Here is a 25,633-nt window from a genome sequence, read left to right as displayed (position 1 = left end):
TGAGAACTGCTGAAGCAGAAAAACACCAATTAATCTGTTTCTCTGTCCTTCTTCTTCCCTCTCTGTGACACTCTAACTCTGACTGTCTCACATCTCCGTTTGAAGACTTTTTCTCTCGGCACCCCCCCAAATTAAAAGTACAGACAGAGTGAGAAATAAAGTTTGTTCTGCTGCACAGCTGCAATTACACCACTAGAAAGCCAAAAAAAATATCATTGCAAGGTTATCAGGCGGTGGGAAAATAGGAAATGTTAATTGTTGCCACTGCTGACAGAGAGCTGTTGGAAATCGACAACCGATTCACGTATCTGAGGAAAAGTTCAGGCAGTTTGTCGCATCTTCTGTTTGCATAGATCACAGAGGGGGAAACATGAGCTGCCGCATTTCAACTATTAGCTATTTCAACTTCAGTGTTTTGGCTGTTTCAGCCTTTTATTCATCTATTTTGCTCACTATTTTGGTCTCTCTGTTTACTTGCTACACGATTAGCTTCCAGTCAGTAGACATATTTATCAGATTTGATAAAAGTTTTGGGGCTTACGGCCATACCAGCCTGACAACGCCCGATCTCATCCGATCTCGGAAGCTAAGCAGGGTTGGGCCTGTTTAGTACTTGGATGGGAGACCGGCTGGGAATACCAGGTGCTGTAAGCCTTGCCCTGCGATCGACTGGCGACCGGTCCAGGGTGCACCCCGCCCCTCGCCTGCTGACAGCTGGGATAGGCTCCAGCCACACCCCGGGACCCCAATAGGGATAAGCATAGTGGATGGATGGATGGATGGATGGATGGATGGATGGATGGATGGATGGATGGATGGATGGATGGATGGATGGATGGATGGATGGATAAAGGTTTTGATATTTCTCCACCAGAGTTTTATTATTGGCAGCACTGAGAAAGCTGAAACAGAATTTAAAGTTTATGTACGTCAGCAGAAATTGTTATTGAACACCTTGACTCACAGCAGAAATAACATCTATTCTGTATTTAATTGTAATCAAATTTGCTTCTAAAAGTGTTTTATTCATCATTGTAGTCATTTATAGTCATTTATGCATATGTGTATTTATATTTCCCTCTTATGTAGCTTCATATCTAAGAGCCCGGGTAGCCCATGGACAATCAGGTGCATCTGTCTGAATTCAAGGTACTTCACTCTGATGAAAAACAACCTTTCCCTAAATCAACCATTTTCCATTCAACACGGCGAAGAAAACAAGCATGGGCATCTGTATATTTTGCTTTGTATGAGCCTAATGATTTCATTTTAAAGCGAAAACTCTTAACATGCTAGTTTGAAGCGACTAAAAGAGCTGTGACTGGAATTTCAGCGGCTGTTTTTGCTCCAGTAGCCTCACCAGGACCTAACGCTATATTAGCTTTTGAATTAGCTTTTATAGTGCTATATTTCAGTCAGAACTCCCTTTATATTGTATGAAACACTCCTTTTCCCTCTTTTAACAATTACATTCATTATTTTTTAGGAAAGCATAAATTTTTGAAAGCCACTGCACAGTACAAGTCAAGAAGGTGCTGGATGAAAAAAAAAACTGGACATGAAAAGAAGTCAAAGCATCTGCATACATTGCAAACATTTCATTCACTGTCCAAACCTTTGGTCGGTGTTGGCGCTTTGACTTCTTGCTCAAACGATCATTGAACTGTCTGACCCGCACCGTATCACACTGAGTACATTGTTATCATTGTGTTATTATCTTGTCAATCATCTGCATAAAAAGACCACTTTAAAATTAATTAACAAGGCCACCCCGTTATAATCACATCGCTTTCTTCTCAACTCAGTGCCCCTAAAATAAAAGCCAAAAAGTCATGAAGTACTATAATGCACGGGTCAAACTGTGCGTCATCCACTGGGTGCACTTTTAAAAACATTCATTATGTGCTGTTCTACTGCCGAGGAACGCAGCTCAGCTCATTTTGCTGCTTGGTGAGGTCAAATAAAAGTGTGTGGACTGAACTGAAGGCAATAATGTCACTGTTGGTTTTCACTGCAGTCAATTATCTAAGAAAGCCCGTCTGAACACCTTCTTTGTACGCCACACAACTGAAGTAACACAAATTATCCGTTTTCATTGCTAAATGCTTTATCTTTGTTGATTCCTTTGTCTGTGTTTCTGATACATTTGTCTCCTGTTTTCCCAGCCTTCAATCAAATCACATTTTCTCCAAAGATTCATCAAACTTTTTGTGCCGTGAGCTGAAGGGAGCACTCGTGGTCAGAGCGTGCAGTCACAAAACAAAACCATGAAACAGCCGTAGTCAGCACTTATCTGTGCCAGGGCTTGATTATTTCTGCCCAGAGCCACAGAAACCACCCTGTATTCCGCCGCTGCTGCCCAGGTTTGCTCTACATGAGTCCGTTTGTGATATGATTACACATTAATTTGTTTATTTTACCACAAAGTAGTTGGACCCCTGGGACCACTTTGCCCTGTTGGTAATCCAGACTGAGCACTGGGGTTATCAAGTGGTGCTTCATTCCTCCTTGTGAACAGGACCTTATGCAGATTTTGCAGGTCCAATGCAAAACAAACTCATAGATCAAGACACAAAACACGTAAACAATATTCCAATATGGAGACAGTCTTTCAAATGTCATGTAGTCCACATGTAGTGCTTCCTCTGTGTCTTTCCACATCGCACAATGGATGTGTGTATCATTTGCCGCCTGTTTGTGGGAATGAGTGTAACTTGTGGATAATTAATAAGTGAAATGGTCACTAGCAGTACAGAGGTTTATTCAAAGTCTCGCCACATGTAATCATCTCTTTCTGCTGTTTGCTGTTTGATTCAGGGTTCATATTTGGGTGTAAAAGTTGCACAAATGCCTCATAAAGGCTTTCAATTACTATATCAATGCGTCTTTGTGGAAATAATACTCAAATAAACACTTTTTCCTGTTGTTTGCCTGAACCTGAGAGAATTCCTAGATTGTTAGAGGATGATTCATGGAGCAAACACAACAGACGACACAACACCTTCATTGTCAAGAGTTTATCGGTCACTCTTGTGCCCGTTGGCTCAAGTGCAGCTCGAACAAAGGAAGGAAGCCATACTCAATGCTTGGAGTCTGTTCCAAGAAGCGAGACACAGGCTAATCACAGAAAACCTGTATGGCCTTTGTGTGAAGAAATGAATTCACGGCATGCATAGCTCAGCGGAGGCAAATACTTTGTAATTAATATGCTTATTGCTTATTGTAAGTTCCCTGGCAGCCAGGTGACACTGTTACTTCCTGCTTCTTTGGGATTACAATGCAGAGAGTTAGATTTGTTATTTGCAATGAGAACATTTGCTGAGTCTAAGAGGCTTATATTGGGTTTTGCTGGCCTAAAAAATGTGATTGAAATATATATCAAACATACACACTCCAGTGCACTGCACTCACTACTCTGCAGGAGGAGGGAAATGATTTCAGGAGACATCCCTGGAGATTAAAACAAAAACTGTGCTGTCACTGTCACAAATTGACATCTGTAATAAAGCTTCATGAATACCTCTTAGTCCCAGGAGAAATAAGACCAGGAAGGTAAGAGTATTTCTGGGGCTTAAATAAGTCATTGGTGTTTCTAATTCACTTAAATCAGATGCATTAAGGGACAGCGACATGAGTCAGGAAGTGCAGGCATGAGACTGAGCTCGATGTGGGGGAGACTCACTGGAATACATTATTCAGCGACTGTCTCACCACTTAAACTTACGCAAGGACGGGATTCTGCATTTGAACTTCAACCCTGAAGGTAAAGGAGCGAGCACAAATACAGACTACTTTTTCACTTTTTTGCTGATTATGGGAGTTTTTAAGGGCTGCACGGTGGGGCAGCAGGTAGTGCGTGTGCCTCACAGCAAGAAGGTCGCAGGTTCGATTCCTGGGTCGGGAATGTGAAGATGTTCTTCCCGTGCATGCGTTGGTTCTCTCCGGGCACTCCGGCTTCCTCCCACAGACCAAAAACATGCTCATTAGGTTGATTGGTGACTCTAAATTGCCCCTAGGTGTGAGTGTGAGTGTGAGTGTGAGTGTGTGCCCTGCGATCGGCTGGTGACCGGTCCAGGGTGTACCCCGCCTCCCGCCCATTGACAGCCGAGATAGGCTCCGGCCCCCCGTGACCCCGAAAGGGATAAGTGGCATAGAAAATGGATGGATGGATGGGAGTTTTTAAGCCACAGGGCGGTGCGGCGGTCTGTCAGTCATCCTGTCACTTTGGTCTAGAGTGACCATTGTGATGGCTTTCTGTGAAATTTGGTATCCATGTTCCCCAGAGGACGAACCCTTTTGACTTTGGTGAGTCCCTGATTTTTCTGTTATAGCCAGTGGAAAGTCGAAGTTGCCGTTTCTCCTTTGCAGTCCAGCCTGTTTGTGTGCGGGGGCTGTTTGGACTGCTAACTCGGCTCATATAAACTGAAGTCTTCCCTCATCAGGATGCTGTGTAAGCTCTGAAAGGACACAGATTACTCACTCACCAGGTGGCATGTTTGGAGTATCACTACAACACCAAACAAGTCACAATCCAACACCCTCATCTGAAAGTGTTGGAGGAAGGATATGTATTCCAGCCACTTCACTGCACAGATGTTGTGTTACAGGCAGCATGTTCGGTCATCGACATGGTTTAGAATTAAAGACCTGGGAGGTCGGCCCAGTGTTTACTCTGGTGGTGGAAGCAGCATCCACTTCACTGAAGGAGATCCTGCCCAGAGGCCAGCCAGACTGCTGCTGCACCACGCACAGCTAAAACTAGACTTTCAAAAGTGCTAAATGATCAAACTGGCAGGCTGTTGAAGCTCCACTGTGCTGTCATTAAGCTACAGCTCAATCACCGCGTAAAGGGTTAAAGCTTATTCAAATATTCAAGAGCAATCCCAAGGTCCTTGTTTTAGAAACACGCCAAAACAAGCTATTCAGCTGTGCAGCAGGAAGAAAAGACAGCAGATTCACACACAGAAACCTCATTCAGCCTCCATGAAGTAGGTCATTAAATGTTTCATGACAGAGCAGTGGGTAAGACTTAATGCCCACCAGAGGATGTGTGCTGTGCCGCTGGGAGTATGCCAGTGTTTCTGGTGTGTGAGCTGAGGTCTTTGTCTTGAAATACTACTGACAATATCACTGACAAACCCCTGTTGAGCATGGATTAACAGGACTTTCATGCTAACTGAGTAACCTTGGTTATTATAAACATTACAGTTTTTCTTTTAATGACTTCAGTTTCCTCTATTAGTTTATTAAGCTGTACAGTATACTGTGATAAATGACAATTAATCACCAGTTTTTACTGCTGCTGTTTGTGTTTGCCTCTCATTCAGATTACAGAAGTAAGGTTTTTCTAAAAGGTCTTATTTTTTCACCCAGATGGTTAGAAGAGTCTTGGAAAAGACCTCTGGAAAGACCTTCAAAGCAGTGTTAAACTCTTTGAAATGACCTTGTTTTTTAAAAAAAAAAAAATATTGCAGTTTCATCGTCTTTTTGAGGAACCACTGGTTGGGGTGGTATTATTTCTTAACTGAAAAGGTTGTCTTTTGTTGCCTGCTAGATTTTTTATATTTCACTGTGCTGTTGCATTTTGCATTGCAGGCCTCAAAGAAAAGAACACCAGCACGGCCCACTGCTGCAAAAACATTGTGAGATTCATGACAAGGTTATCTTTCTTCTTCCACACGCTGAGATGCTGCAGTGTCATAGTAGTAGCAGCTACTTTAGCCTCCTGCGAAGTGATTGGGACACTGTGATAAGATGGCCATCATAGATGCCCTTATGGCAGATAAAACATGAGGGAGCGAACTCCACGGTGGCCCAGTGCAGATGCAAACATGATGAAGTGCGCTGTGGAGTGCCCTTTCAGTGAAGAAAACACAGTTAGGTGCAGTAATGGGGGGGTGACTGCACATGGTCCAAAGAAGGGGGGGGGTGAAAATGTTAAGCAGTGCCCTCCAGTGTGCCCTTGCAGTGCCCTTCCAGTGACCATAAATGCATCCACGCATGCAGCTGGTGCCCCCGCCCCAAAACAGCATCAGTCCACCACTGCTCTCCACACCCTCACACCCATTTTTAACGGTTTCAATCTTCAGCCACAACCAACGGATTTGGTGCAGCTTCCTCTGGAGCCACAAAAGGCTTCTTCCACATATGCAGGAGCCCCCCCCCCCCCCCAAGATGTGTAAACAGACTTTGATGTGCACGATCAGTGGATTCCCCTTTAAAGGGTGATAGGCTTTTATGTAGTCCTGCGGAAAATAACTTGTAGCAATATGCGAGTATGATATTCACTTCCAAAGGACAGGAGGACAGAGACTGATAGTAATGGCTCTGTAGATGCTGTAAGCGTTTAAAAGCATCTGTCACGACTTCTCAAGGGCAGAGGATTTTTTCTGATGATGGTCCTTCACTGTCGACTAGCAGCCGTCAGTGTCAGTCCACAGAGTACCGAAGTACCATTAAAGCTGTTGAGTTCAGGTGGAAGGCCCTCAGGTGATACACATGACAGTGATAACTGACACTTTCATGTTTTACACTTCAGATACAGGAAAGTAACTTTTACACCAGCGCGGTGGTGCATTTCATTATCCTATATGGAAGCCTATCGGTGACTATATTATAATGGATTTACATAATTGTTTTATGGAATTAAATTTTCATCCTGTAAATTATGATGCATTGTTACAGATTAAACTACACAACAGGATGCAAAATATAATAATAGTATTCCAAAAATCGAATGCAGACACTATATAACACTGACAAAGGCCATTGGGCATAACAAGCACGTCTACTTCTGACACTTTAAAGCATGTTTTACTAATTTGAACACTAGTGTGCCTGCAGGAAATGCTCTTCCTTCCATCACTGTGTATTTGGTTGCTGGTGGTGCAGTTGTTGACGCTGCATTTTGAGCTTCCTTGTTAAAAAAAAAAAAGAAAAAAAAAAACACATTTCAGAAACAATGCATATCCTATTGAACTGTACAAATACTCTTTAATGGATTTTGCATGCATGGACACTGATGCAAGCACAATCAGAAAAGAAACAGCCAAGTACAAAAAACACAAAAATTAATTTACAAAGCATTTTCTACGACAATCTTAACAATGCAAGCACATGCGGCTAAGGATCAAATAAGGTCAACAGAAACTCAAACCAGCTGCATTTAAAGTCCATTTAAATACTGAAGTAATTTCATTCATTCCAGTCCTTTTTTTCCAACATTTATGTGTTTGGTCATCAGCTGCCACTCAAGGTGACGACTTCAGTCTGAACTTTCTGCAAATATTCGGGTGAAGTACAGAACTGCAGGCTGTGCAGTGACGTTCTGGATGCTGTATGCATGTCCTGTGTGAACAGAACAGTAACATCAGTCAAAAGAAAGACTCATTTTCATTGATATACATCTACAATCTGTAGAATTACTGCTAAAAATTCTTACCACACGGCACCATAAAGGATTGTCCGGGATGGTGGCGGGACACACAGCCGTCGATGGTCACGCTCACAGAGCTTGTTAGTAAGTTAAAAACCTTTTTTAGGGGGAAAAATAACACATACGTGAATAATAAAACACTGTATTTCAAGATCAAGAGGACAAGAGAGGGAGACATGACAGAAACAACAGCGCAATCACATGAGCAGGAAGAGTGAGAGGTGAACTGACTGTTGTGGCGCTGTGATCCACCCACAGAGGCTTCTTCATGTAGGAGCCCAGCAGGATTTTTCCATTACAGATGGAGCCACAGTTCAGGTCCACCTGGAAGCCCAGAGCTCTGCCTTGATGGAAGTACCAATCAAACTGGTCTGGAGTGATCCCAGGAGTGTCTGCAATGATATTAATTAGTAGGACTTTTTCAGTGATGGTCTGGCCAACAATAAGTCATGTTTTATACCCTTTCATAACAATTCCTTGATGATAATACAAAGCTTTGATTAAAAATATGTTGTCACAGATAAAAAGCAAAAACTCATTAAGCTCCTCAGCAGAGATATGAAACAATGCATTATGTGGAAATTGGCTGTATCACTCTGATTAAGATTACTTTGCATATTAGCTCAGATTTTAATTTTGTCCACATTATCTTTGCCTTACTTCCTGATTTCTTATGATTTCACTTACAAATTAAATACTATTTTTAATTACCAAAACCACTGAGATGATCATGGTTCAGTCGCAGAGTGCCACTTTAAACCTGTGCAGCTCCAGAAAGTAGGCGAATGATAATTTCACTGCAAATCCATCTATAAATGCTTTAAAACGGTGCCTTTTTTAAAGCAGACATTATATTTTCTTACTGTCGCCAGTGGTAGACCAGAGACTCTTAAACCACTCTGTGAGGTTGGCCTTATCCTTCAGATGTAAGATCAGGGGTTTGAGAGGAGGAGCGCACAGATCTGATGCAGACAGAACAGCGTGGACTGTGGATGACGGCAGATCTGGAACAAAGAAAAGATAAAAGCAGAAGCCAATTACAAAAGGGTTGGTAATCAATCAGAAAATGCACGCACAGTGACACAAGGAGTAATTGTCATTCAAGACGGTCGAAGTTAACCGTGGATCCACTAGAGGGAGCTGTTTGACCTGGTGATTTGTGCTGCACATCCACAGGTCAAAGGCCCGGCTGCTACATTTTTAATTCCCCACAGAGGGTGAAGAGGTGCAGTGGAAATACTGCAGTGTGGCGACCCACATTTTGTGGTCAAACGTGGCCTCCATCCAAGACTGAGCTCACACTCACACATTTCTCTCTGCTGTGCCAACAATGGAAATTAATATTTGAGCTTCTGCTGTTCCCTCTCATGACTTACAACCCTGTTGAAGCCTGAAATTGGATCCCCGCTTGATCTATCAAAGCGTACCTGCAGTATATTAATGATTATTGCTTATTCCTTACTAACAATACTTTAAACGGGAGAATGTGTGAGGAAAGAGCAGAAGAGTGAAAGAGAAATATGATATTCAAAATAAAGATGTTAAAGTAAATATATAAACCTACAAATAATTACTAGATATATTATGATGTGTTTTAAGTTCAAAAACATACTCAAGTCATCACTGTCCTCGTCCTGCTGCAGCTCAATCATAGAGGACGGGCCACTTTGGAGGGCTTTGGACCTGCCAAAAAAGACATAATTATTACAGACAATAGGAGGGAAAGGCTGAGGGTGTCAACGTCTGGACTTCTTACATGTCTTCTGGCTCATGGATGGGAGCTTCAGCAGCATCTGCACTGATATCATCAGCCTTGCCGTGTGTTGTTTGGTCAGTAACGCTGACGTCCACAGCAGGACGTGCAGTGACTTTACACCTGTTATTCCGACCGGCCTCTCTGCTGCTGACCACGGCCGGGATCTCTGTGGCTGAAGTGAAAATGTCTTTAAATGTGGCCAGAGAGCTTTTGACAGTCTTTGGAGGTGTCAATGGAGGAGGCACAGGAGCTCCCCCTAGTGGTTTTGATACAGGAGTCCCGCGTCCAGGAGATTTGTTCTGCTTAGATCGCTTTTTTCTTTCTTTACGAGGTTTGGGCTCTTGCTTCTGAGGCTGTGAGGAGATGGTGTCCACACCCTGAGACATGCCATCAGCCACCCACCAGTTACTGGGAGGGTTCCTCCTCCGTTTCTCTGGTACTGCTGCCACGAGCTGCTCCTGAGATCCTCTGGGAGAGACCGGCGCTGGAGTGATGGAGATTTTTTTATTAGATACGTGACGGTATACTCTTTGAAACAGCAGATTCCCTGTAAAACATTGCATTGTAGCAGGTTATAAAACTTACTAGTTGGTATAAAGAAGTGAAAACAGAACCCTGAACTTCACCCAGTGGTGCAAAGTAACTGCCAACATTAATTCAAATACCATACTTAAATAAAGTGCAGGTACCTTAGAATTGTTCTTAAAAGCAATACAATGCACTGTTAAAGATTAAACCAGTGGATCCAAAATCTATTTGGCTTGTGACTCATAAAAAAAGCCCTGCTGGGGCCTCGAGTCTCTAATCTATGAGCTGTTAGCAGATAAACCAAAGAAACTTCTCAGATGGTTTCATTTAAATAAATGTTTGAGGCTCAAAGAGGTTAAATGATCCATGATATACTGTTGACCTCACCTGAGTTATGGCTGTGGTCCCTGTTTGTAAGGTCCAAAGGGCTGGACTGTACAGAATCCAGGTCCTGGTCCTCCTTCTGCTGCTCCTGCTCTTCAGTCCGCCCCCCCTCAAACACATCAGATACTTCTTCTGATGCTTTAATCTCGTCTGGTACGTCTCCTCGTGCATTTCTGCTTTTGTGCCGTTTGGTTTTCTTTTCTTTATTTGTGCTCTGACTGGTTGACGGTGCAGGACGCGTCTGAGTTCTTCTCTTTAAAACTCTGTCCTTCCTTGTCTTTGCGGGTGGCGGCGCTGCTGCGTCGGCCTCTTTGTCGTTCTGCTTGGACTTCTTCGGTGTCGGCCGGCTGTCTGTAACCTTTGTTTCCTCTGTGCTCTGACTGCAGCTCAACCACCACTCTCCAGGCTGCCTCCTTTTCCTTTTCCCAAGAATCTGACTGTCTTCAGATGAAGTCTCTTCAGACACAACTGGAAGTCTGTTCTGTTTATTTTTGTCATATGTCTGTGCTTCAGAATTCACAAGTTCCTCGTCTGTGGGGAAAAAATAAAAACATGTAATTCTGTGTATATATATTAATGAGATGCTTAACATAACTTAGAAAAAATACATTTTGTTTTCATTGTTATTTACTATTTCCCACTGATTAACTAATGGTTCACTGGCAGCACAGAGGCTGAAATGACAGGGAGCTACCTGAAGGAGAACTGGGGTGTTCACGCTCCTCACTTTGTCCCTTTGTGGCCTTGTCACACGCCGCCTCCTTTACTGCACCAGATCCCTGCCTCACTCTTCTGGCCTCCTTTAATGACTTCCCCCTGCTCGCCTCGGCATTTCCATTCTCGTCTTTTAAAGACTTTGATCTCTTCCTGTCAGAGGACTTCTGAGCTTTCTTGTCCATTTTCTTCCCGGTGGCTTTTTCTTCGCCTGCTTCCCTGCTGGCTGCGGCTTTGGGTTGCTCCTCCGCCTTGTCGCTTTCTTTCGATGGCACCTTTTTGAGACGTTGTTTCTTCTTGTTTGGTTTCTCTTGCTCCGTTAAGTCACCTGCATCCTCAAGACTGCACAGTTCATCCATGTGATTTCCAGGCTCAGTCGCCTCATTCTTTTTCTCTTTCTCTTTCATCTTCTTCATTTTCTGACTGACAGTCTGACTTCCCAGTTTGCCATTTGCCTGTTCAGACTCCTGCTGTGTTTGTGCAGTCTCTGGTGGGCTATCCTGAGCCCCCTTGTCTGTTGAGTTGTCTTTGTTGGTGCTGGAAGTTTTGCTCTGTCTCTGTCTTTTACTGTTGGCAGTTTTACTTAAGATGGGAAACCAGATAGGTGTAACATCCTCCAGAATCAGGAAATCATCCTCTGGCTCAGGAGCAGTGGGAACTTTCACGACCGGCAGAAAATCCCTAGAACTTAAAAACAAATATTGAATTAATTACTCATTATTTTACGTTTTTATGTTGAAGTCCAGGAGCCATTACTTGGTATACATGGTCATTTTTCAACAGGAAAACACCATAGCTACAAATCACTGAAGTGCATTCTTATCTCAACTCACCATGCAGGTTTGGGCCGCCCAGCTTCTCTAAGCTTCTGGAGGAAAGTTGTCATATCTTTTCCCACACGGGTGGACGCTTCCACCGATGGCTGCCTGTCAGCACTGTCTGACTTTTTCTTAGAAGCTGCGACTTCAGGCCCCTGCCTCACTGCTGACACGGATGGGTCTGTGTTTTCTTGTCTGGGAATAAACAAAAAGATAAAAACAGAAGTGACTCAATTAAGTTCTTATGTTAAAAAAAAAAATATGTATATATATATACACACTCTGTACTGCTGCATTGACCCTCTGAACCCCACAGTCACTGAGAGAATCATGCATGAGAATCACCAAATCTAAGCTTTAAATAGTGATAATCCATCAAAATCACTTCACTTCTATTTGATATGTAAATAAGTGAAAACATCCAGAACAAATTCAATCCACTTCACGCTGACAGGTACATATGGTTTCCTCTGCTGTTTCCAGCTGAGCTCTGGTTCAATATGTACAGATTAAAGTGATATTTCACTCTGGGTGGAACACACATTTCCATTTTCATTGCACAGATCTTTTGGAGTAGATTTTTTCATAAGTCCCAAAAATGGACAATAACCACGGGGGAAATTACCTGCTGAAATGTCGAGAGTGGAATCATTTGACACCTGTGGGCACTTAGAAAAAATTATATATGGATTCCAACTATTTCAGCTCTTGTAAAATTCAAGCTTGCGTTTTCCCTTTGCTATGATCAGTGGCATTAAAACTATTATACTGCAAAAAAAGACATTTCTGAGTTGTCTGTACTTCTAGCCATGACTGTGCTGTTTCCATAGAGGTGCAGTGAGTAAAACTGACAAGAGCAAAAATGGTTGAATGAGTGATTTTTGCTGAATTAGATTTTTATTACCATTTATTTTGTCAAACTCATGAGATGGGTAGAAAACTACCTGTGATGTGGATCCAAATGGAACTTCACATATATATTTGATACTATTAACTGATATTGTCTTATCACAAGTATTTCAATATACACTGAAAAATCATTACTTCTTACCTTGGTGCTTTTCTTTTGCCCTCCAAATCAGCAGGTTGATGTTTCTTGGGTGTTTTTTCTTTTACTGGATGACTGTCTTTGCTAAAGAAAAAAGTAAATACACAAAATCTAAACAGGCAAACATCGAGGTAATGAGCACAGGAAAATGGAGATCAAACATTAAAACACAAAATGGACCTTGATTATACTGCATTGGTCACTTGTGTATTAATATCCATCAGATACTAATGCGGTGTTTGGGTGCTTGCAGGAAACTAATCATTACGATGATAATTAAAAGGCTCTTACCCTGATCCCTCCACCTTGTTTGTGTGACTGGACATCTTGGGTTTGCTTAAAGAAATCCTGCCTGGAGGAGCCTCCAGATCAGAGTCATCAATTCTAGAGGAAGGACAATTTATATAAACGTACTGGAGATTAACGAATGAAAATATTCTGGCTGTTGACATTACAATCCTACACTTTATACAAACAAGCATGACAGACAAATCATTATAACTATCACTTTCAAACAACTTATTTCCATTAACAGTGTCTTACTCCTCAGTAACATGCTGACTGTCTTGAGGTTTCTGGGCGGGTGGAGGCTTTGTATTTGCTTCTTCTTCTCCTGCATCTTCACAGGCAAAGAGGATTGGGGCCACAACTCGGTCTTTTTCATTGTCCAGCTCTTCTACACCTTCCACAACCATGCTTTTTTCAATAGGGCTGGATGTCTTGACTGGCCCGTGGTCTTTGAACGGGGAGTCCAAATCTGCAACAAGGAAAAGCAGCACCCTTAAACAAGAATAACGTTTCTACACAACACAAAAAAGTGTTAAGGACAAGTGTCTGAACATATGTGTGTAAATTTAGAATGGCTAAGTATTTTCTCTGTAAAATACAGGTCTGAGTCTCTTACCTAGGTTAGTACTGGGTGACCTCGTTGCAGGATGCAGGATATCTTTTTCAGGAGCCTAAAGAGTTACAAAACATACATTTACAGGCTCAACACATCTGAAAGGCACCAAATCTTGTCTAAGTCACGGCAGGATCATTACCGTTTGGCATCTTGGAAGTTTTTCCGTTAGATGTTCTTTCTGTGGGACTGGTGGAGCCTCTCTCTCACTCTCGTTTGTCCCAGTAGATGGGTGAAGCAGGTCATCATCATCAGCTTGCGAGGATGAATCTGAAAAGAATAGTGAAGTACACAGTCGGCTAATACAACAAAAATGCAAAAGAAACTGCCAAACATTAAAGCTCGCACACTCAACTCACCCAAGTCATCAAAAATCTTATCAATGTCTGTCAATGCCAGTGGCCGTGTCCATTGTTTCGACGAACTGAAAACACAAATGAGAGGTTAATATCAAAGTGAAAGGCTAACGTCTCAGCAAGGGCAGCAACTAATGAGTAATTTCATTGTCAATTCATCTCTAGATCATTTTTTAGATTAATCAGTTACTTGTTCGGTCTATAAAATGTCAGAAATATAGTGAAAAATGTTGATCAGTATTTCCAAAAGCCCAAAATGATGTCCTCAAATGTCTTGTTTTGTCCACAACCCATAGATATTCAGTTCACTGCCACAGAGGAGTGAAGACACCAAAAAAACATCACATTTAAGAAACTGAAATTAGATAATTTAAACTTTTTTCTTGAGAAAATAACAAGTAATTGTTTAAAATAGTTGGCAATTAATTTAATTTCTGACTGGCTGACAAAATGAGTCCCATCTGCATCAGACCCGCTTAAATACTGTTTCACTTATTTATTCATTTCTCTTCTATTAGTGTTTCAGTATAGTTCTGTTATGTTGCCCTCTTTCTATGGACCCTTAATTATTGTCAGAAGTCTCCTTTTTGGAGATGAAAATATATATATATATATATTTTTTTTTTTTCAAAACAACATCTGTGTCTGTCTGGTCTACCAACTTGCCCTTTCATCAGGGTGCATAACATGAACTGACTGCAGACATAAGTTTCAGTTCTCTGGTTTCTGGCTTTAGAGAAAGGTTCAGAGCACATGAACACTGAACATTTTGAAAACAGTTTTAAACACTTTTAAACGTACCTTTCCTTGTTTGTGAAGTAGCAGAGTTTCCTCTTTGGTCTCCTCTGAACAGACAAAGTTAGACAGTTTAAATTGTGTCTACGTAATTTGGTTACTTTGTTAATTCGAAAAAAATTTTAAAAAGTAAAACATTAGCTACCAGTTATTATCACTTCAATACCACATTAGGATATCAGTTTAAGACACACCAAGCTAATATTACCACAGTATAACGCTTATATTTAATGAAACATCCCTTACTCTTATACATAGGATGGATAAATATTACTAACACTCGTCAGTATTAACCTGCACAATATAATTTAAACAGCATCTCAAATTACAACCTAGTAACCATGATCTTGAAGCTAAAAAAAAACCCCTCTCTAAAACAGTTTCAGCACAAACTAAACGTTGACTATAGGTTCCATGAAGCTGTTCATTTTAGCTTGCTAGCTTGTTTGTATTTAGCCAACTGGCTGCTGGGGGTACGTTAGCGTTACAGCCCCTTCTTCCCTCGGTTTTGGTGAACGTTAACGTTACATGGTTGTTCGGCCCTCTTTCCTCAGAAGCACAACATAATATAGAAAGACAAAAGAAAACTTTAACTTACCAAGGTTGGGTACTTTGTCTCCATTTATGTTAGCTCGCAATTTCTGTCTTTCAACGAAAACGATAGTCGATTGTTTACAACAGGTAGACCCAGGCTAAACAATCGCGCTGTTAACAGTTTGTAGATGGCCCGCGCACTCTTTAACGCAGGACTACACCCCTGGATTTTGTCTGTCAGGCATGGCTATTGCCCGTAATTGGCGGATAGCAGCCCACAACTAATGTCTTAAAACCATAACATAAACTTGGGTATAATAAAAGTATAGCATTAACGTAGCTATCTGACTGATGGGGGTTGCTGCTGGTGGGCAAATCCTTAGATTACTGCGAATTTGCAACCTGATAGATCATTCAGAGGAATCAAAAAACCCTCTTACAAGATGATCTTCTTCTTCTACATTTGATTTGCGGCAGAATGTGAGGGCTTCAGTTGACGCTTTAAGCTCCTGCCCCCTACAGGTTAATCATGGCTAAACATAACCAGTTGATTTCATGTCACAGCTGTAAGTATTATAACATTGAACTTTTAGTCGAAAAAGGGCGAAAATGTATGATAATAAGACAATTCAAGTTGTCTTATCAAGCAAGGGGAAATTCCAGTTTACAGCAGCACCAATAAAGCGGATAGAGTAAAAACAATAAGTATATACAAAAACATTGACTTAACCTTTATTAAGGAAAAGATCTTAAACCATAATGTCCCGAATGTTTAGACTTTTGAAGTGGGAACTCATATCTACTTGAATTGTGATATTCTTGTTCATATATGACAAAAGAACCCACGCTGCTGACTTAATTGCTAAATTGCACCAATATTTTATTCCAAATAAATATACAAGAAAACCAGGGTTAGCATGGGAACATACATGATAAAAAACAACACACTGTACCACTGGTAAATGTTTAAAGCATGCAGTCTGTTCTGTAAGGTGGATGATTACAGTGTTGGGCCCCTCTGTGGTGTTGTTGTCTTCTTATCAGAGCCTAATGTGTTGAGTTCGCAATCAATGTGTTGGAAAACAGCCATAAAAGGTTCAGAGATCAGTCAGCGTTACATTATTTAACTATGCAAATTATGTGCATTTAAAAACATAAAATCATGTGGTCAAAAATATTATAAGTTAAAAAAATGAAACATTTGTCCTCATGAAACAAAGTAATACCAAACAACTGCACAACTACTTTCTTTGACAACTGACATCATGTGTCAGTGTGTTACATCATAAAGATGTTTAGCTAAATATCTTTTTCTGCTTCACAGCAATCTGCATGGGCTCCAGGGCTTCAGGGCTGACATCTGAGTACAAGGGCGAATTGAAGTGTCTCCAAATCACCAAAAAGATCCGAACGGCAAACAGCGCACAGGCTATAGCCAGCAGCACAGCTAAGAGAAGGAAATCTAATTAATTTTCTAGTCACTTTTGAACAGATGGACAAGATTTATGCATTTTAGATTTAAGCGTACAGGAGTTAGCATTACAGTATTTCCTCATACAATGATCACATTTCACAAAAGTGGGACCACTGTTCAAATGTACTCTAGTTAAATGTGACTTTATATAAAAGTCACAACAGCTAATTAGTAGCACAAGTGCTTCATTATTCTCCATTAATATTGTCTTTATGTTTCAGGAAATCAGTCTAATGACGTTTTGTTGATTTGATGTTTCCAACCAGTCTATAGAGATTATCATCCATTTATCTCATGTTATGAATATGGAGTTCTCTTCAGCGTCTTACCAATGAAGATGCCATTGAGGCTCGGTGAATCGTAGTCATAGTTCTTGTCCAGGTTTCCAGCCAGCGCCCAGATCACGACGGGGTAGGTGATGAGGATGTACCGCACGTGTTTGTCAAGGACGAGGTTTTCCAAAACAAACCTGCGAAACATGCAGCACAAACACATTGCTTCAGAATCTCACTGATGATTTGTTTTCTGCAATTACCTCAATAAGTATTGTTCAAGTGAAAAACATCGACCACAGCAGCAGCACGGCAGCCAGAAGAGAGTACGAGATGGTGGCAGCATCCTCTGGGGACATCTTTGCCTCATAGGTCAGTACAATGGTCAGGTTGATTAGTGTTGCAATGGTTGTCCATGTTGTGTAGACCATCACACCATTCTGAACCTGCAAACATGGTATTAAGGAGTTTTTTACTTTAGGGTAACTATGCTTTCAACATTGTCACATACTCACTTTACATGCATATAAACAAAATGCAAGATAAAATCTTCAGATATGGTGCAAATGCTGTCTATTTGTCTTACTAACCAGCACACGGAGAAGCCACAGGTCTATTTTGTGGTATTTCTGCAGCCAGGGTCCATAAATATGAAGCCCATGGCAGGTGAAGAATATCATGGAGTAGTTTGTGGAGATGACCACGATGAGGAAAATCAGTGCAGCAATCATCATTCTTTAGTGAAGAATGAACAAGAACAACAGAAAAAAATCATTTCATGCTGTTTTTTGGAATAGTTTCTATGACAGATTAAATCAGCTTGCAGTAAAACATGAAATGAGACATAAACCAATTAAGGCAACATAAGCCAATTAAAAACTTGCAATGGAAACTCTCACCCTCTGTCCCAAACAATCAGCCAGCCGATATTGAAACAAATGTTGACGCACCAGCTAATGAAGAATCCATAAGGCAACACTGCAGGGCTGCAGTAAACGTAGCCGTATCCAGTCCTACAAGAAGAAAGAACCACAGCAGATCTGTGAGGCAGTGAAAATGTCCACAGAACAGTGGTTGTCACTTCATACAAATATTCTTTGGACACTCCGAAATGTGCCTCATATCTGGTATCATACATAGGGATTACAAAGGCACAAACTGCTTTATGCACTTATAACTAGAAAATGCAAAAGTTTGGCCTCAACCTTCTGCAAATTCCAGTGAGGATGTAGATAATCATTGCTGTCAGCCAAATGTAGATGACACTCCAGATGTTAAAAGTCCATCCTGAAGGTGTGATCTGGGTGTCGAACACAGCAGACACGTTGGCTGTTGTGGTTTGATAAGGACCTGGGGGAATAAATGCAAATGATGAGTGAGAACTAATGTTTGGGATTTTTCAGTCTCACAGTGCCCGTTCACAATCCTACTGAACTTCAACAAATTAAACTAAAAATAAAAATAAAAATCTAAAGGCAAGAGAAAAATGGCTGACAAAGCTTTGACTTACCAAGCCCAACGACAGACAGTCCATTGAATATCAAACTTATTACATAGGCGGCAACAGACACCCCTATGGCAGTGAGACGTCCAGGATTATGTTTCCCCATTGTGGTCTACAGTGAAAAAGGAGAATTACACATGAAAATCGATTTTTTAGTAGCTTATTTCAGCATGGTGAAGAAGATAAATGAAAGAATTATAAGGAATATATGGGGTATACTTCCCCATTTACAGATTGTGGTATTTTATACTGAATGAAGAAATTTCGCTTTGAAAGAAATGTGTTTCCATCTTAATGGTTGCATCTGAACCCGAGCTCCCTGAGCAGTGGGCAATAATAATGAATCACTTTAGTATCAAGTACAAAGGCCATTCAGACATGTCAGATCTTTTCTTTAACTCACCAGCTTTCTTGCAACCCTTTCTGATGATTGTCACAATAACAATAAAAAAAAGTAATTCCTAAGAAACAAATTAAGTTTCAGAACTACTTATGGAACTTCAGGAAGCTCAATGTGCCACCGCCGAGCTTCCAGGATAATAAAAACTTTGGCAGCAAAACAAAAGGAGTGACAAGTGAGACATACCTTTGTCTGTGTGAAGAGCCGGAGTAAATGTGCAGAGGACGGACAACTGCATGTTTTATAGAACGAGTTGTGTAAGATGAAGTTTACAACCGCTCAAAGCATCACGTGCACTTCTTATCATGTATACGTTTCTCCCACAGTTCAGTGAATCATAAAGCAAACTGTCCGCATATGATCCATGGTTATGAAACGCAATTCTAAATGACTATTATTATAAATATTTGTAGCTCCTGGGTGGAGGTGTCTGAGGGCCTCTGCTCAGTCTGTACAAACCTCACTTTAAGATTGTTTCAACCAACTTGTACAGGTTTTTTTTTTAGTCTGACAATCAGGGGGACGCATGAACCTTTCAACTGATAAATACACAAGACAAAACACTGAAGGGCAGGCAGTGGTGGAGGAAGTATTCAGATTCTGTACTTCAGTAAAAGTGCTGAAACCACCCTGTGAAAGTACTCTGTTAAGTGTATCAGGAGAATATACTTAAAGCATCAAAAGTGAAAGTTCTCTTCAGAGATATGGCTCCTGTACGTGTATGTATGAAGTATATCCAATGATATATTATATATTAGTATATCATAGTATATTATTAGAATATTATTACTCATGCATTAATGCTTAAGCAGTGTTTTTCTCTTTTATTTGGTTCAGGTGAAACTAATTTCTAACTATTTTAGCAACTAATGATTATTGTCATTATCAATGAATTTTTTTTAATTTGGATTTAAAGTCACAATTAACCAGAGGTCAGAATGACGTCTTCTGGCGTGTCGTTTTGTCCGCCCAGCAGTCCAAAACTCAAAATGACTCAGTTTACTGTGAGTTGAGGTTAAGAGGAGCCGCCCAATGGCACATGTGAGAAGATGAAACCTTGATATGTTTCAGACAAATTAGCATGAAAAACAGCTTAAATTATTCATCAGTTATCAAAACAGTCGACAGACCTGGTCCAACGTGGACTAATCACTCAAATCACATTCACATTCACATGCTCATCAGTTGTAATCCTGCCTTAAAGAAGTGAATGCTTGTTTAAAGGTGTGCCTCCTAAACTTTAAACTTTAACTTTAAGATTTGGACGTCTTTGGAGACTGTGGACACCTTTAAGAAGCAGATCAATGCCCACATGTTTAGGCTTGTCTTTGCATATTTTCTTATTTATTACAGTCTGTGTTTTAAGTCAGTTGCTATATGTTTACTGCAAAGCATTTGCTGTACTTATATTTCCTTGTATAAACTAATATGACCTGAATTATGTAAGTTTCATTTCGGTGTAATCTATTTCAGGTTAATGACTCTTAACAGAACGCTACACCCATTTATATGGATTTATGTCCATGTTTTGCAGGAGGTCAATGAATAGACTATATGGCCAGGCAAGAATGATGAAGTTATGACATAAATTTAACAAATGAAATTAGCAAAGACAGAGAATGTGACTGCAGATATCGGTGCCAAACACAGAGAGTCAGGAAAGCACATAAAAACATAGCATCTTACAGGAAAAGAACCACACATGTACAATACCGAAACTTGAATTGAAATTCAGATAAACATGACATGCAGCGTGATCACCCGTCCTTTATCATTATACATTAACAACACAGTACATGAAACACCTTAAACTGGACTTTACCATCATATAGCTCTTATTTTGAGCATCATCATCTTGTGTCTCCAAGGAAATACCCATCAAATACAACAAATACAAAGCATTTAGAAATACATCTCATACAGAAACAATACTGCAATGATACAGAATCGTTTATCATTCTCACTTAAATATCTTTTTCTGCTTCTCAGCGATCTCCATTGGAGACAGGAGCTCTGGGCTGACGTCTTTGTAAAGTGGCTTTCTGATATTCCTCCAGGTGAGCAGAACAACTCGTGCCACGAACAAGGCGCAGGCTGCAGCCAACAGAGCAGCTGTAGTGGAAAGAAAATATCATTAATGAGCATACTATCTGCCTCATAATGCATATATACATAACTGATATATATGTTTCCAAGTGAAGTAATGGAGCTTCATTAAGATGTTTGTTCAAGTTCCTCACCAGTGAAGATGTTATTGCGAGTGGGAGCTGCAGCGTCATAGTTTTTTGTCAATATTCCCGTCAGCGCCCAGATCACGACGGGGTAAATGGAGAGAATGTGCCTCACGTGTTGGTCGAGGACCGAGTTTTCCAGGATAAACCTGCGAGGGATCCAAAACTTTAGCTTTTTTTCTGAACTTATTAAAGGTATGGCAGAGTTTCTTTCCTCAGCTTTGCACTCACCACACAAACAACACGACAGTCAGAACAAACAGGGCGAGGGTGGCAGCGTCCGTATGGGACATGTTGGCATCGCTGGTCAGCACGATGGTCAGGTTAAGCAGGGATGCGATGGTTGTCCATGTTGCATATATGGCAACTCCATTCTGCACCTGCAGTGGAGACAACAGAGAAGACGTAGAGGCGCAGACATGAGCAGGATAGAATTTGGCACAAAAGACGTTTTACATAAACTTCCAACTGAACTTCTATACTGACCAACACGCGATGGAGCCACAGGTCTGCTCTGTGGTATTTGCTGAGCCAGGCTCCATAGCTGTGGACACCGTGGCAGGAGAAGAATATCACCATGTAGTTCGTCATGGCGATTAAGATGAGGAAAACCAGAGCAGCAGACATCAACCTTTGGCAGTGATGAAAAATATCACAGTATTAGAAATTTCTTTCTTGTGCTATCCTGCAACATGTGTGGTTTTCCTTCTTTTTTCCCCATGAATCACGCACAAGCACAAATTTGCCTCATAGGCCTTTACAATCTGCACATCATACAGCACTGTATGTCTGTAAACCCTCAGGCAGAAATAAATACCCAGTTTGGAGAAACAGAATGACATATTCCATGCAGCTGTATGTCTGGAAGTTTCTTTCCATACTCCTTCACTTTGTTGCTCAACTTGTCCTCAACACATTCATGCCTCAATGATCTTACTCGCTGTAGGTGATGATCCGCGGGTTTCAAAGACGAGCAGTAGATAGTACCTCAAAGCTATGGTATAAATTGCAGACTGATTTTAGTAGAAAAGGGAGGAAGAAAAGATCCCATCTCACCTTCTGTCCCACAGGAACAACCATCCAGTATTGAGGCCCAGATTCAGGCACCAGGACACAAAAAATGCATGTGGCAAGATAGCAGGGCTGCAGTAGATGTAACCATAGGCATTCCTGAGGAGAAAAAACACAGAACACTAGGACAACACATCCTTTATTTATCAGTGCATGAATGTCAGTAAAATTTACTTACCTCCTAAAAATGCCGGAGACAATGTAGACCAACACTAAAGCAAGAAAGATGTAAATGATTGACCAGATGGTGAAGGTCCATCCTGAGGGTGTGATCTGGGTGGCGAACTCATCTGAAATATTACCGGTGGACTCCAGAAATGGATCTGGGGGACACAAATTTAAAAAAAAAAAAAAAGGATAAAAGATTCAGAGAGCTGAACACCAAAACTCTTGAAAATCCTGACACACTTGAAAGCTCAAAAGATGCAATATTATTCCTGCATTTTTACATTAAATAACAATCTTATATGACAAGATAATGCATGTGAATGGAGATTTGAACCTTACATATTCCCGGCCCTGCCAGAGCACTGAAAGCCATGGTGATGATGAAGAAAAGAAATGCCAGCAGTATGGCAATCAGGAGACTAATGTTGTGTCTTGCCATTGTGGATAAGTCAACTTCTCTAAAAACACAAGGATTATGAATTAAAACACACATTCTAAGGTAAAAAACGTTAAATAACAAGCGAGGACATACCATGTGGTTGATTCCAGGTCAGCTGGCACCGATACAAGCCTGAGAAGCTTTGACATTCCTTTATTGTGTGTTCTTGGATGAACGCCTGTTCACGGCTGTTGAGGAGGGGCTTTTATTGCACTATGGAGCGGCTTGTGTAACTGTGAGGCTTTTATGGCCCCTCAACAAGTGCACGTGCTTGAAACCTCTATCTTCAAAGTTTGCAGATTTCCTCTTTTGTTTTCGAAAGATGGATGAAATGAATCTGTAAGGCAATGACAAGCAAAAGACATCTCTGAACTTCAATGAATGATTCCCTGATTAATTACTGAGATCCATAATTATGACCACTTAGAAAAGCTAGACTTTGCCCCAGTAGACATGTTTGGTAACAGGTCTTTATCACAGCGGTTTGTGGCCCAGCACGTGAGACCGGAGTTTAACCTTTTATAAACCAAAACTTTGAATCTGCAGACCTTTATGAAATGTTACTCACTCGCAGGGTTAGCGTTATTAACACACTTCCCAACAATATATTTACTCACATCCACTCCTGCATGCCTGCTGCTGTTCTAATTTCACATTCCTGATGACCCACATGTATTACATCTTATCGTGATTACTCTATTTGACTTCCTAAATTGTGCTTTATTATGCAGTAGGGCGGCACGGCGGCGCAGCAGGTAGTGCGTGTGCCTCAAGAAGCAAGAAGGTCGCCAGTTCGATCCCTGGGTCGGGCGGGGCCTTTCTGTGTGAAGTTTGCATGTTCTTCATGTGCATGCGTGGGTTCTCTCCGGGCACTCCGGCTTCCTCCCACAGACCAAAAACATGCTCATTAGGTTAATCTGTGACTCTAAAATTGCCCCTAGGTGTGAGTGTGAGCGTGAATGGTTGTCTGTCTGTATGTTGCCTGTTGACAGCTGGGATAGGCTCCAGCCCCCCCGCAACCCCGAAAAGGGATAGTCGGGTTTAGGCAATGGATGGATATATTGTGCAGTATGTATTTCCAGTGGTATAGTCTTTTCATGAAGTGCTGATTTGCTGCTTTCCTGTTAGAAAAGTTATGATTCCACTGTACATCTCACTTCAATTATTACATTGTGTACCAAAACTGTAGTACATTTGCCTATTTATATTTTCAGTAGTAAATTCCCCCAAGTTTTTCAGTCATATGTGACGATTCTTCTCACGTTTCATAGACATAATGTGTTTTCATATTCATAACCATATCATTTTTGGCGACATATCCATCGGTTTCTTATCCTTATATTCAAACAATCTGCTGAAGTGATTCAGTTTCCTCCATCTTTGAACCTCAAAGCAAACACTGTTACAACGACAAGAAAGCAGTACCAACTTTTCCCTTTAATTTTTGACCATGTAAACAAGAAACCACTTTTTGCAGTTTGCAAAATGTCCATTTTTGACAATTGAGTTTTTCAGTGTTTGATGACATGTATTTGTTTGTAAGGCAGAAGCAGAATGACAGTAACACATATTAAATAAAGTCAAATACGAACCACAAACAGCAGAGAACGTACGTGTAAACATGAACACATGGCCTTAACAGTTCCTGGTAGTAATGTGAAGTCTTTTCAGTGGCATCCAGTCTTTCAGTGTCCTCCATCAGCTTGCCTACTAGAACCCGGACTTTGGCAGCTTCTTCGCAGCCCCCTGCCGCCGCTGCGCCTGCGGGCAGTAGCGGCGTGTGTGAGCGTGCTCCCCGGTGGCTTCACAGATGGGGCAGGTGTACTTCCAGAGGATGGGGCAGAGGACTTTCCCGTCGTCTGACTTCAGACTGTGGGACTGGTACACTCTTGCAGACTCTCCGTTCTGCTGGCAGAAGCGGCAGAAGCCTGAAGGAGTCTCGCTGGAGCTGGTGTCCGACAGGCTGCTGGTCTCTGCGGAGCTCTTGCATTTCTCCCGCCCGGGGCCTCTAACGTGACCCCATGGATCCGCTGCCGCTGCTGCGTCTGTCTTGGGCCACACGGTGTCTCTGTGGTCCCCCTCACGGCTGGCGCACAGCTCCCCCAGCAGTCTGCCCAGGCTCATGTAGTCGTGCCACATGTCAAAGCAGTCCCCATCAGAGAGGAGGGCGCTCCGGACCCCGACTCGTCTTTGCGTGGTCATTGTTGGAGGAGAAAATTGCGCAGATTTTGGGCGTGTGTCAGGGAGCTTCTTATATTTAAATGCCGTTTAAGTGCTACAATGTTTGGATTGGCCTGTCGCGAATTGATGGCAGGTGTCTGGAAGAAAAAAAAAACTGGAGCCTACAGGAGCCTACAGGAGCCTGTAGCTTGGGCGTTGTTATGCCCCCCCCCCCCCCCCCCCCCACACACACACACACACACATTCGGCTGGCACCGATCTAATGGTTTTATCAAGTTCAAATACTCAGAGATGAGAAACAACAAAGCATTGCACCTGATTGTCAACACCTGCTCTCTCTCTCTCTCTCTCTCTCTCTCTCTCTCTCTCACACACACACACACACACACACACACACACACACACACACACACACACGTAAACGATATCGAAGCCGATGTAGGATTGCAAAGTTCATTGCATAAGTGATACAAATAATGAAAAAAATTATTTTACCGAATAGAGGAGCTTTAATGTTTTCCATTGTTTATGTAAATTAGCTGCCTAATATTCATCTGATTATTTTGTGTGCCGTTATTATTTTTGTGTTTTTTGTTTTGGTCTTTAATCATCTGTTCACTTTGA

The 25,633-nt window shown here is 41.5% G+C and overlaps 4 protein-coding genes and 1 non-coding gene across 6 annotated transcripts; 1 reads left to right on the top strand and 4 right to left on the bottom strand.

The window, feature by feature from the left end:
* The first annotated feature begins 535 nt into the window (after window positions 1-535).
* On the top strand, window positions 536-654 carry LOC139347192 (5S ribosomal RNA). The gene has a single exon (XR_011603308.1). It is a non-coding gene; the product is annotated as a 5S ribosomal RNA (ribosomal RNA).
* A 6,313-nt stretch (window positions 655-6,967) lies between these two features.
* Window positions 6,968-15,728, bottom strand: LOC139347044 (nucleolar and coiled-body phosphoprotein 1). 2 transcript variants are annotated; one of them, XM_070986471.1, is made up of 17 exons: window positions 15,334-15,728; window positions 14,742-14,785; window positions 13,944-14,008; window positions 13,727-13,854; window positions 13,588-13,642; window positions 13,227-13,440; window positions 12,975-13,067; window positions 12,687-12,767; window positions 11,651-11,830; window positions 10,798-11,504; window positions 10,107-10,634; window positions 9,192-9,675; window positions 9,048-9,118; window positions 8,299-8,439; window positions 7,667-7,827; window positions 7,442-7,532; window positions 6,968-7,347 (listed from the first exon to the last, which is right to left on the bottom strand). In XM_070986471.1, exons 1-17 carry the CDS (start codon window positions 15,355-15,357, stop codon window positions 7,265-7,267), a joined length of 3,150 nt encoding a protein of 1,049 aa, XP_070842572.1. In that variant the 5' UTR covers window positions 15,358-15,728; the 3' UTR covers window positions 6,968-7,264. The 2 variants fall into 2 exon arrangements, with proteins under 2 accessions (XP_070842572.1, XP_070842571.1); XM_070986470.1 differs by having other exon boundaries at window positions 6,970-7,347; window positions 9,192-9,738.
* Window positions 15,729-16,564: 836 nt separating this feature from the next.
* On the bottom strand, window positions 16,565-18,625 carry LOC139347180 (uncharacterized). Its single transcript, XM_070986670.1, has 7 exons — window positions 18,526-18,625; window positions 18,221-18,365; window positions 17,915-18,028; window positions 17,606-17,750; window positions 17,313-17,461; window positions 17,073-17,212; window positions 16,565-16,716 (listed from the first exon to the last, which is right to left on the bottom strand). Exons 1-7 carry the CDS (start codon window positions 18,623-18,625, stop codon window positions 16,565-16,567), a joined length of 945 nt encoding a protein of 314 aa, XP_070842771.1.
* Window positions 18,626-20,879: 2,254 nt separating this feature from the next.
* LOC139347179 (uncharacterized) lies at window positions 20,880-22,828 on the bottom strand. The gene is made up of 7 exons (XM_070986669.1): window positions 22,729-22,828; window positions 22,435-22,544; window positions 22,207-22,343; window positions 21,637-21,781; window positions 21,382-21,530; window positions 21,160-21,299; window positions 20,880-21,031 (listed from the first exon to the last, which is right to left on the bottom strand). Exons 1-7 carry the CDS (start codon window positions 22,826-22,828, stop codon window positions 20,880-20,882), a joined length of 933 nt encoding a protein of 310 aa, XP_070842770.1.
* A 1,710-nt stretch (window positions 22,829-24,538) lies between these two features.
* Window positions 24,539-25,030, bottom strand: LOC139347190 (nanos homolog 2-like). Its single transcript, XM_070986680.1, has one exon. The coding sequence runs from the start codon at window positions 25,028-25,030 to the stop codon at window positions 24,539-24,541; it is 492 nt and encodes a 163-aa protein (XP_070842781.1).
* Between the last annotated feature and the right edge of the window lie 603 nt (window positions 25,031-25,633).

Source organism: Chaetodon trifascialis, chromosome 18 (genome assembly GCF_039877785.1).
Source record: "Chaetodon trifascialis isolate fChaTrf1 chromosome 18, fChaTrf1.hap1, whole genome shotgun sequence".
Classification (NCBI taxonomy): Eukaryota; Metazoa; Chordata; class Actinopteri; order Chaetodontiformes; family Chaetodontidae; genus Chaetodon; species Chaetodon trifascialis.
This window is presented reverse-complemented; position numbering and strand designations above follow the sequence as displayed.

What these genes read in the sequence shown, in the direction of transcription:
- LOC139347179 (XM_070986669.1), bottom strand. Translation starts at nt 22,828, where the DNA reads ATGGCAAGACACAACATTAGTCTCCTGATTGCCATACTGCTGGCATTT. An exon ending in TTGTTCCTGTGGGACAGAAG is followed by an intron (nt 21,782 to 22,206) that starts GTGAGATGGGAT and finishes TCACTGCCAAAG; the next exon opens with GTTGATGTCTGCTGCTCTGG. An exon ending in ACTGTCGTGTTGTTTGTGTG is followed by an intron (nt 21,300 to 21,381) that starts GTGAGTGCAAAG and finishes GATCCCTCGCAG; the next exon opens with GTTTATCCTGGAAAACTCGG.
- LOC139347044 (XM_070986470.1), bottom strand. Translation starts at nt 15,357, where the DNA reads ATGGAGACAAAGTACCCAACCTTG. An exon ending in ATCCATGAGCCAGAAGACAT is followed by an intron (nt 9,119 to 9,191) that starts GTAAGAAGTCCA and finishes CTTTTTTGGCAG; the next exon opens with GTCCAAAGCCCTCCAAAGTG. An exon ending in CGAGGACAGTGATGACTTGA is followed by an intron (nt 8,440 to 9,047) that starts GTATGTTTTTGA and finishes TCTTTGTTCCAG; the next exon opens with ATCTGCCGTCATCCACAGTC.
- LOC139347190 (XM_070986680.1), bottom strand. Translation starts at nt 25,030, where the DNA reads ATGACCACGCAAAGACGAGTCGGGGTCCGGAGCGCCCTCCTCTCTGAT.
- LOC139347180 (XM_070986670.1), bottom strand. Translation starts at nt 18,625, where the DNA reads ATGGGGAAACATAATCCTGGACGTCTCACTGCCATAGGGGTGTCTGTT. An exon ending in ACTGTCTGTCGTTGGGCTTG is followed by an intron (nt 18,366 to 18,525) that starts GTAAGTCAAAGC and finishes TTATTCCCCCAG; the next exon opens with GTCCTTATCAAACCACAACA. An exon ending in GCTGCCGTGCTGCTGCTGTG is followed by an intron (nt 17,213 to 17,312) that starts GTCGATGTTTTT and finishes CATGTTTCGCAG; the next exon opens with GTTTGTTTTGGAAAACCTCG.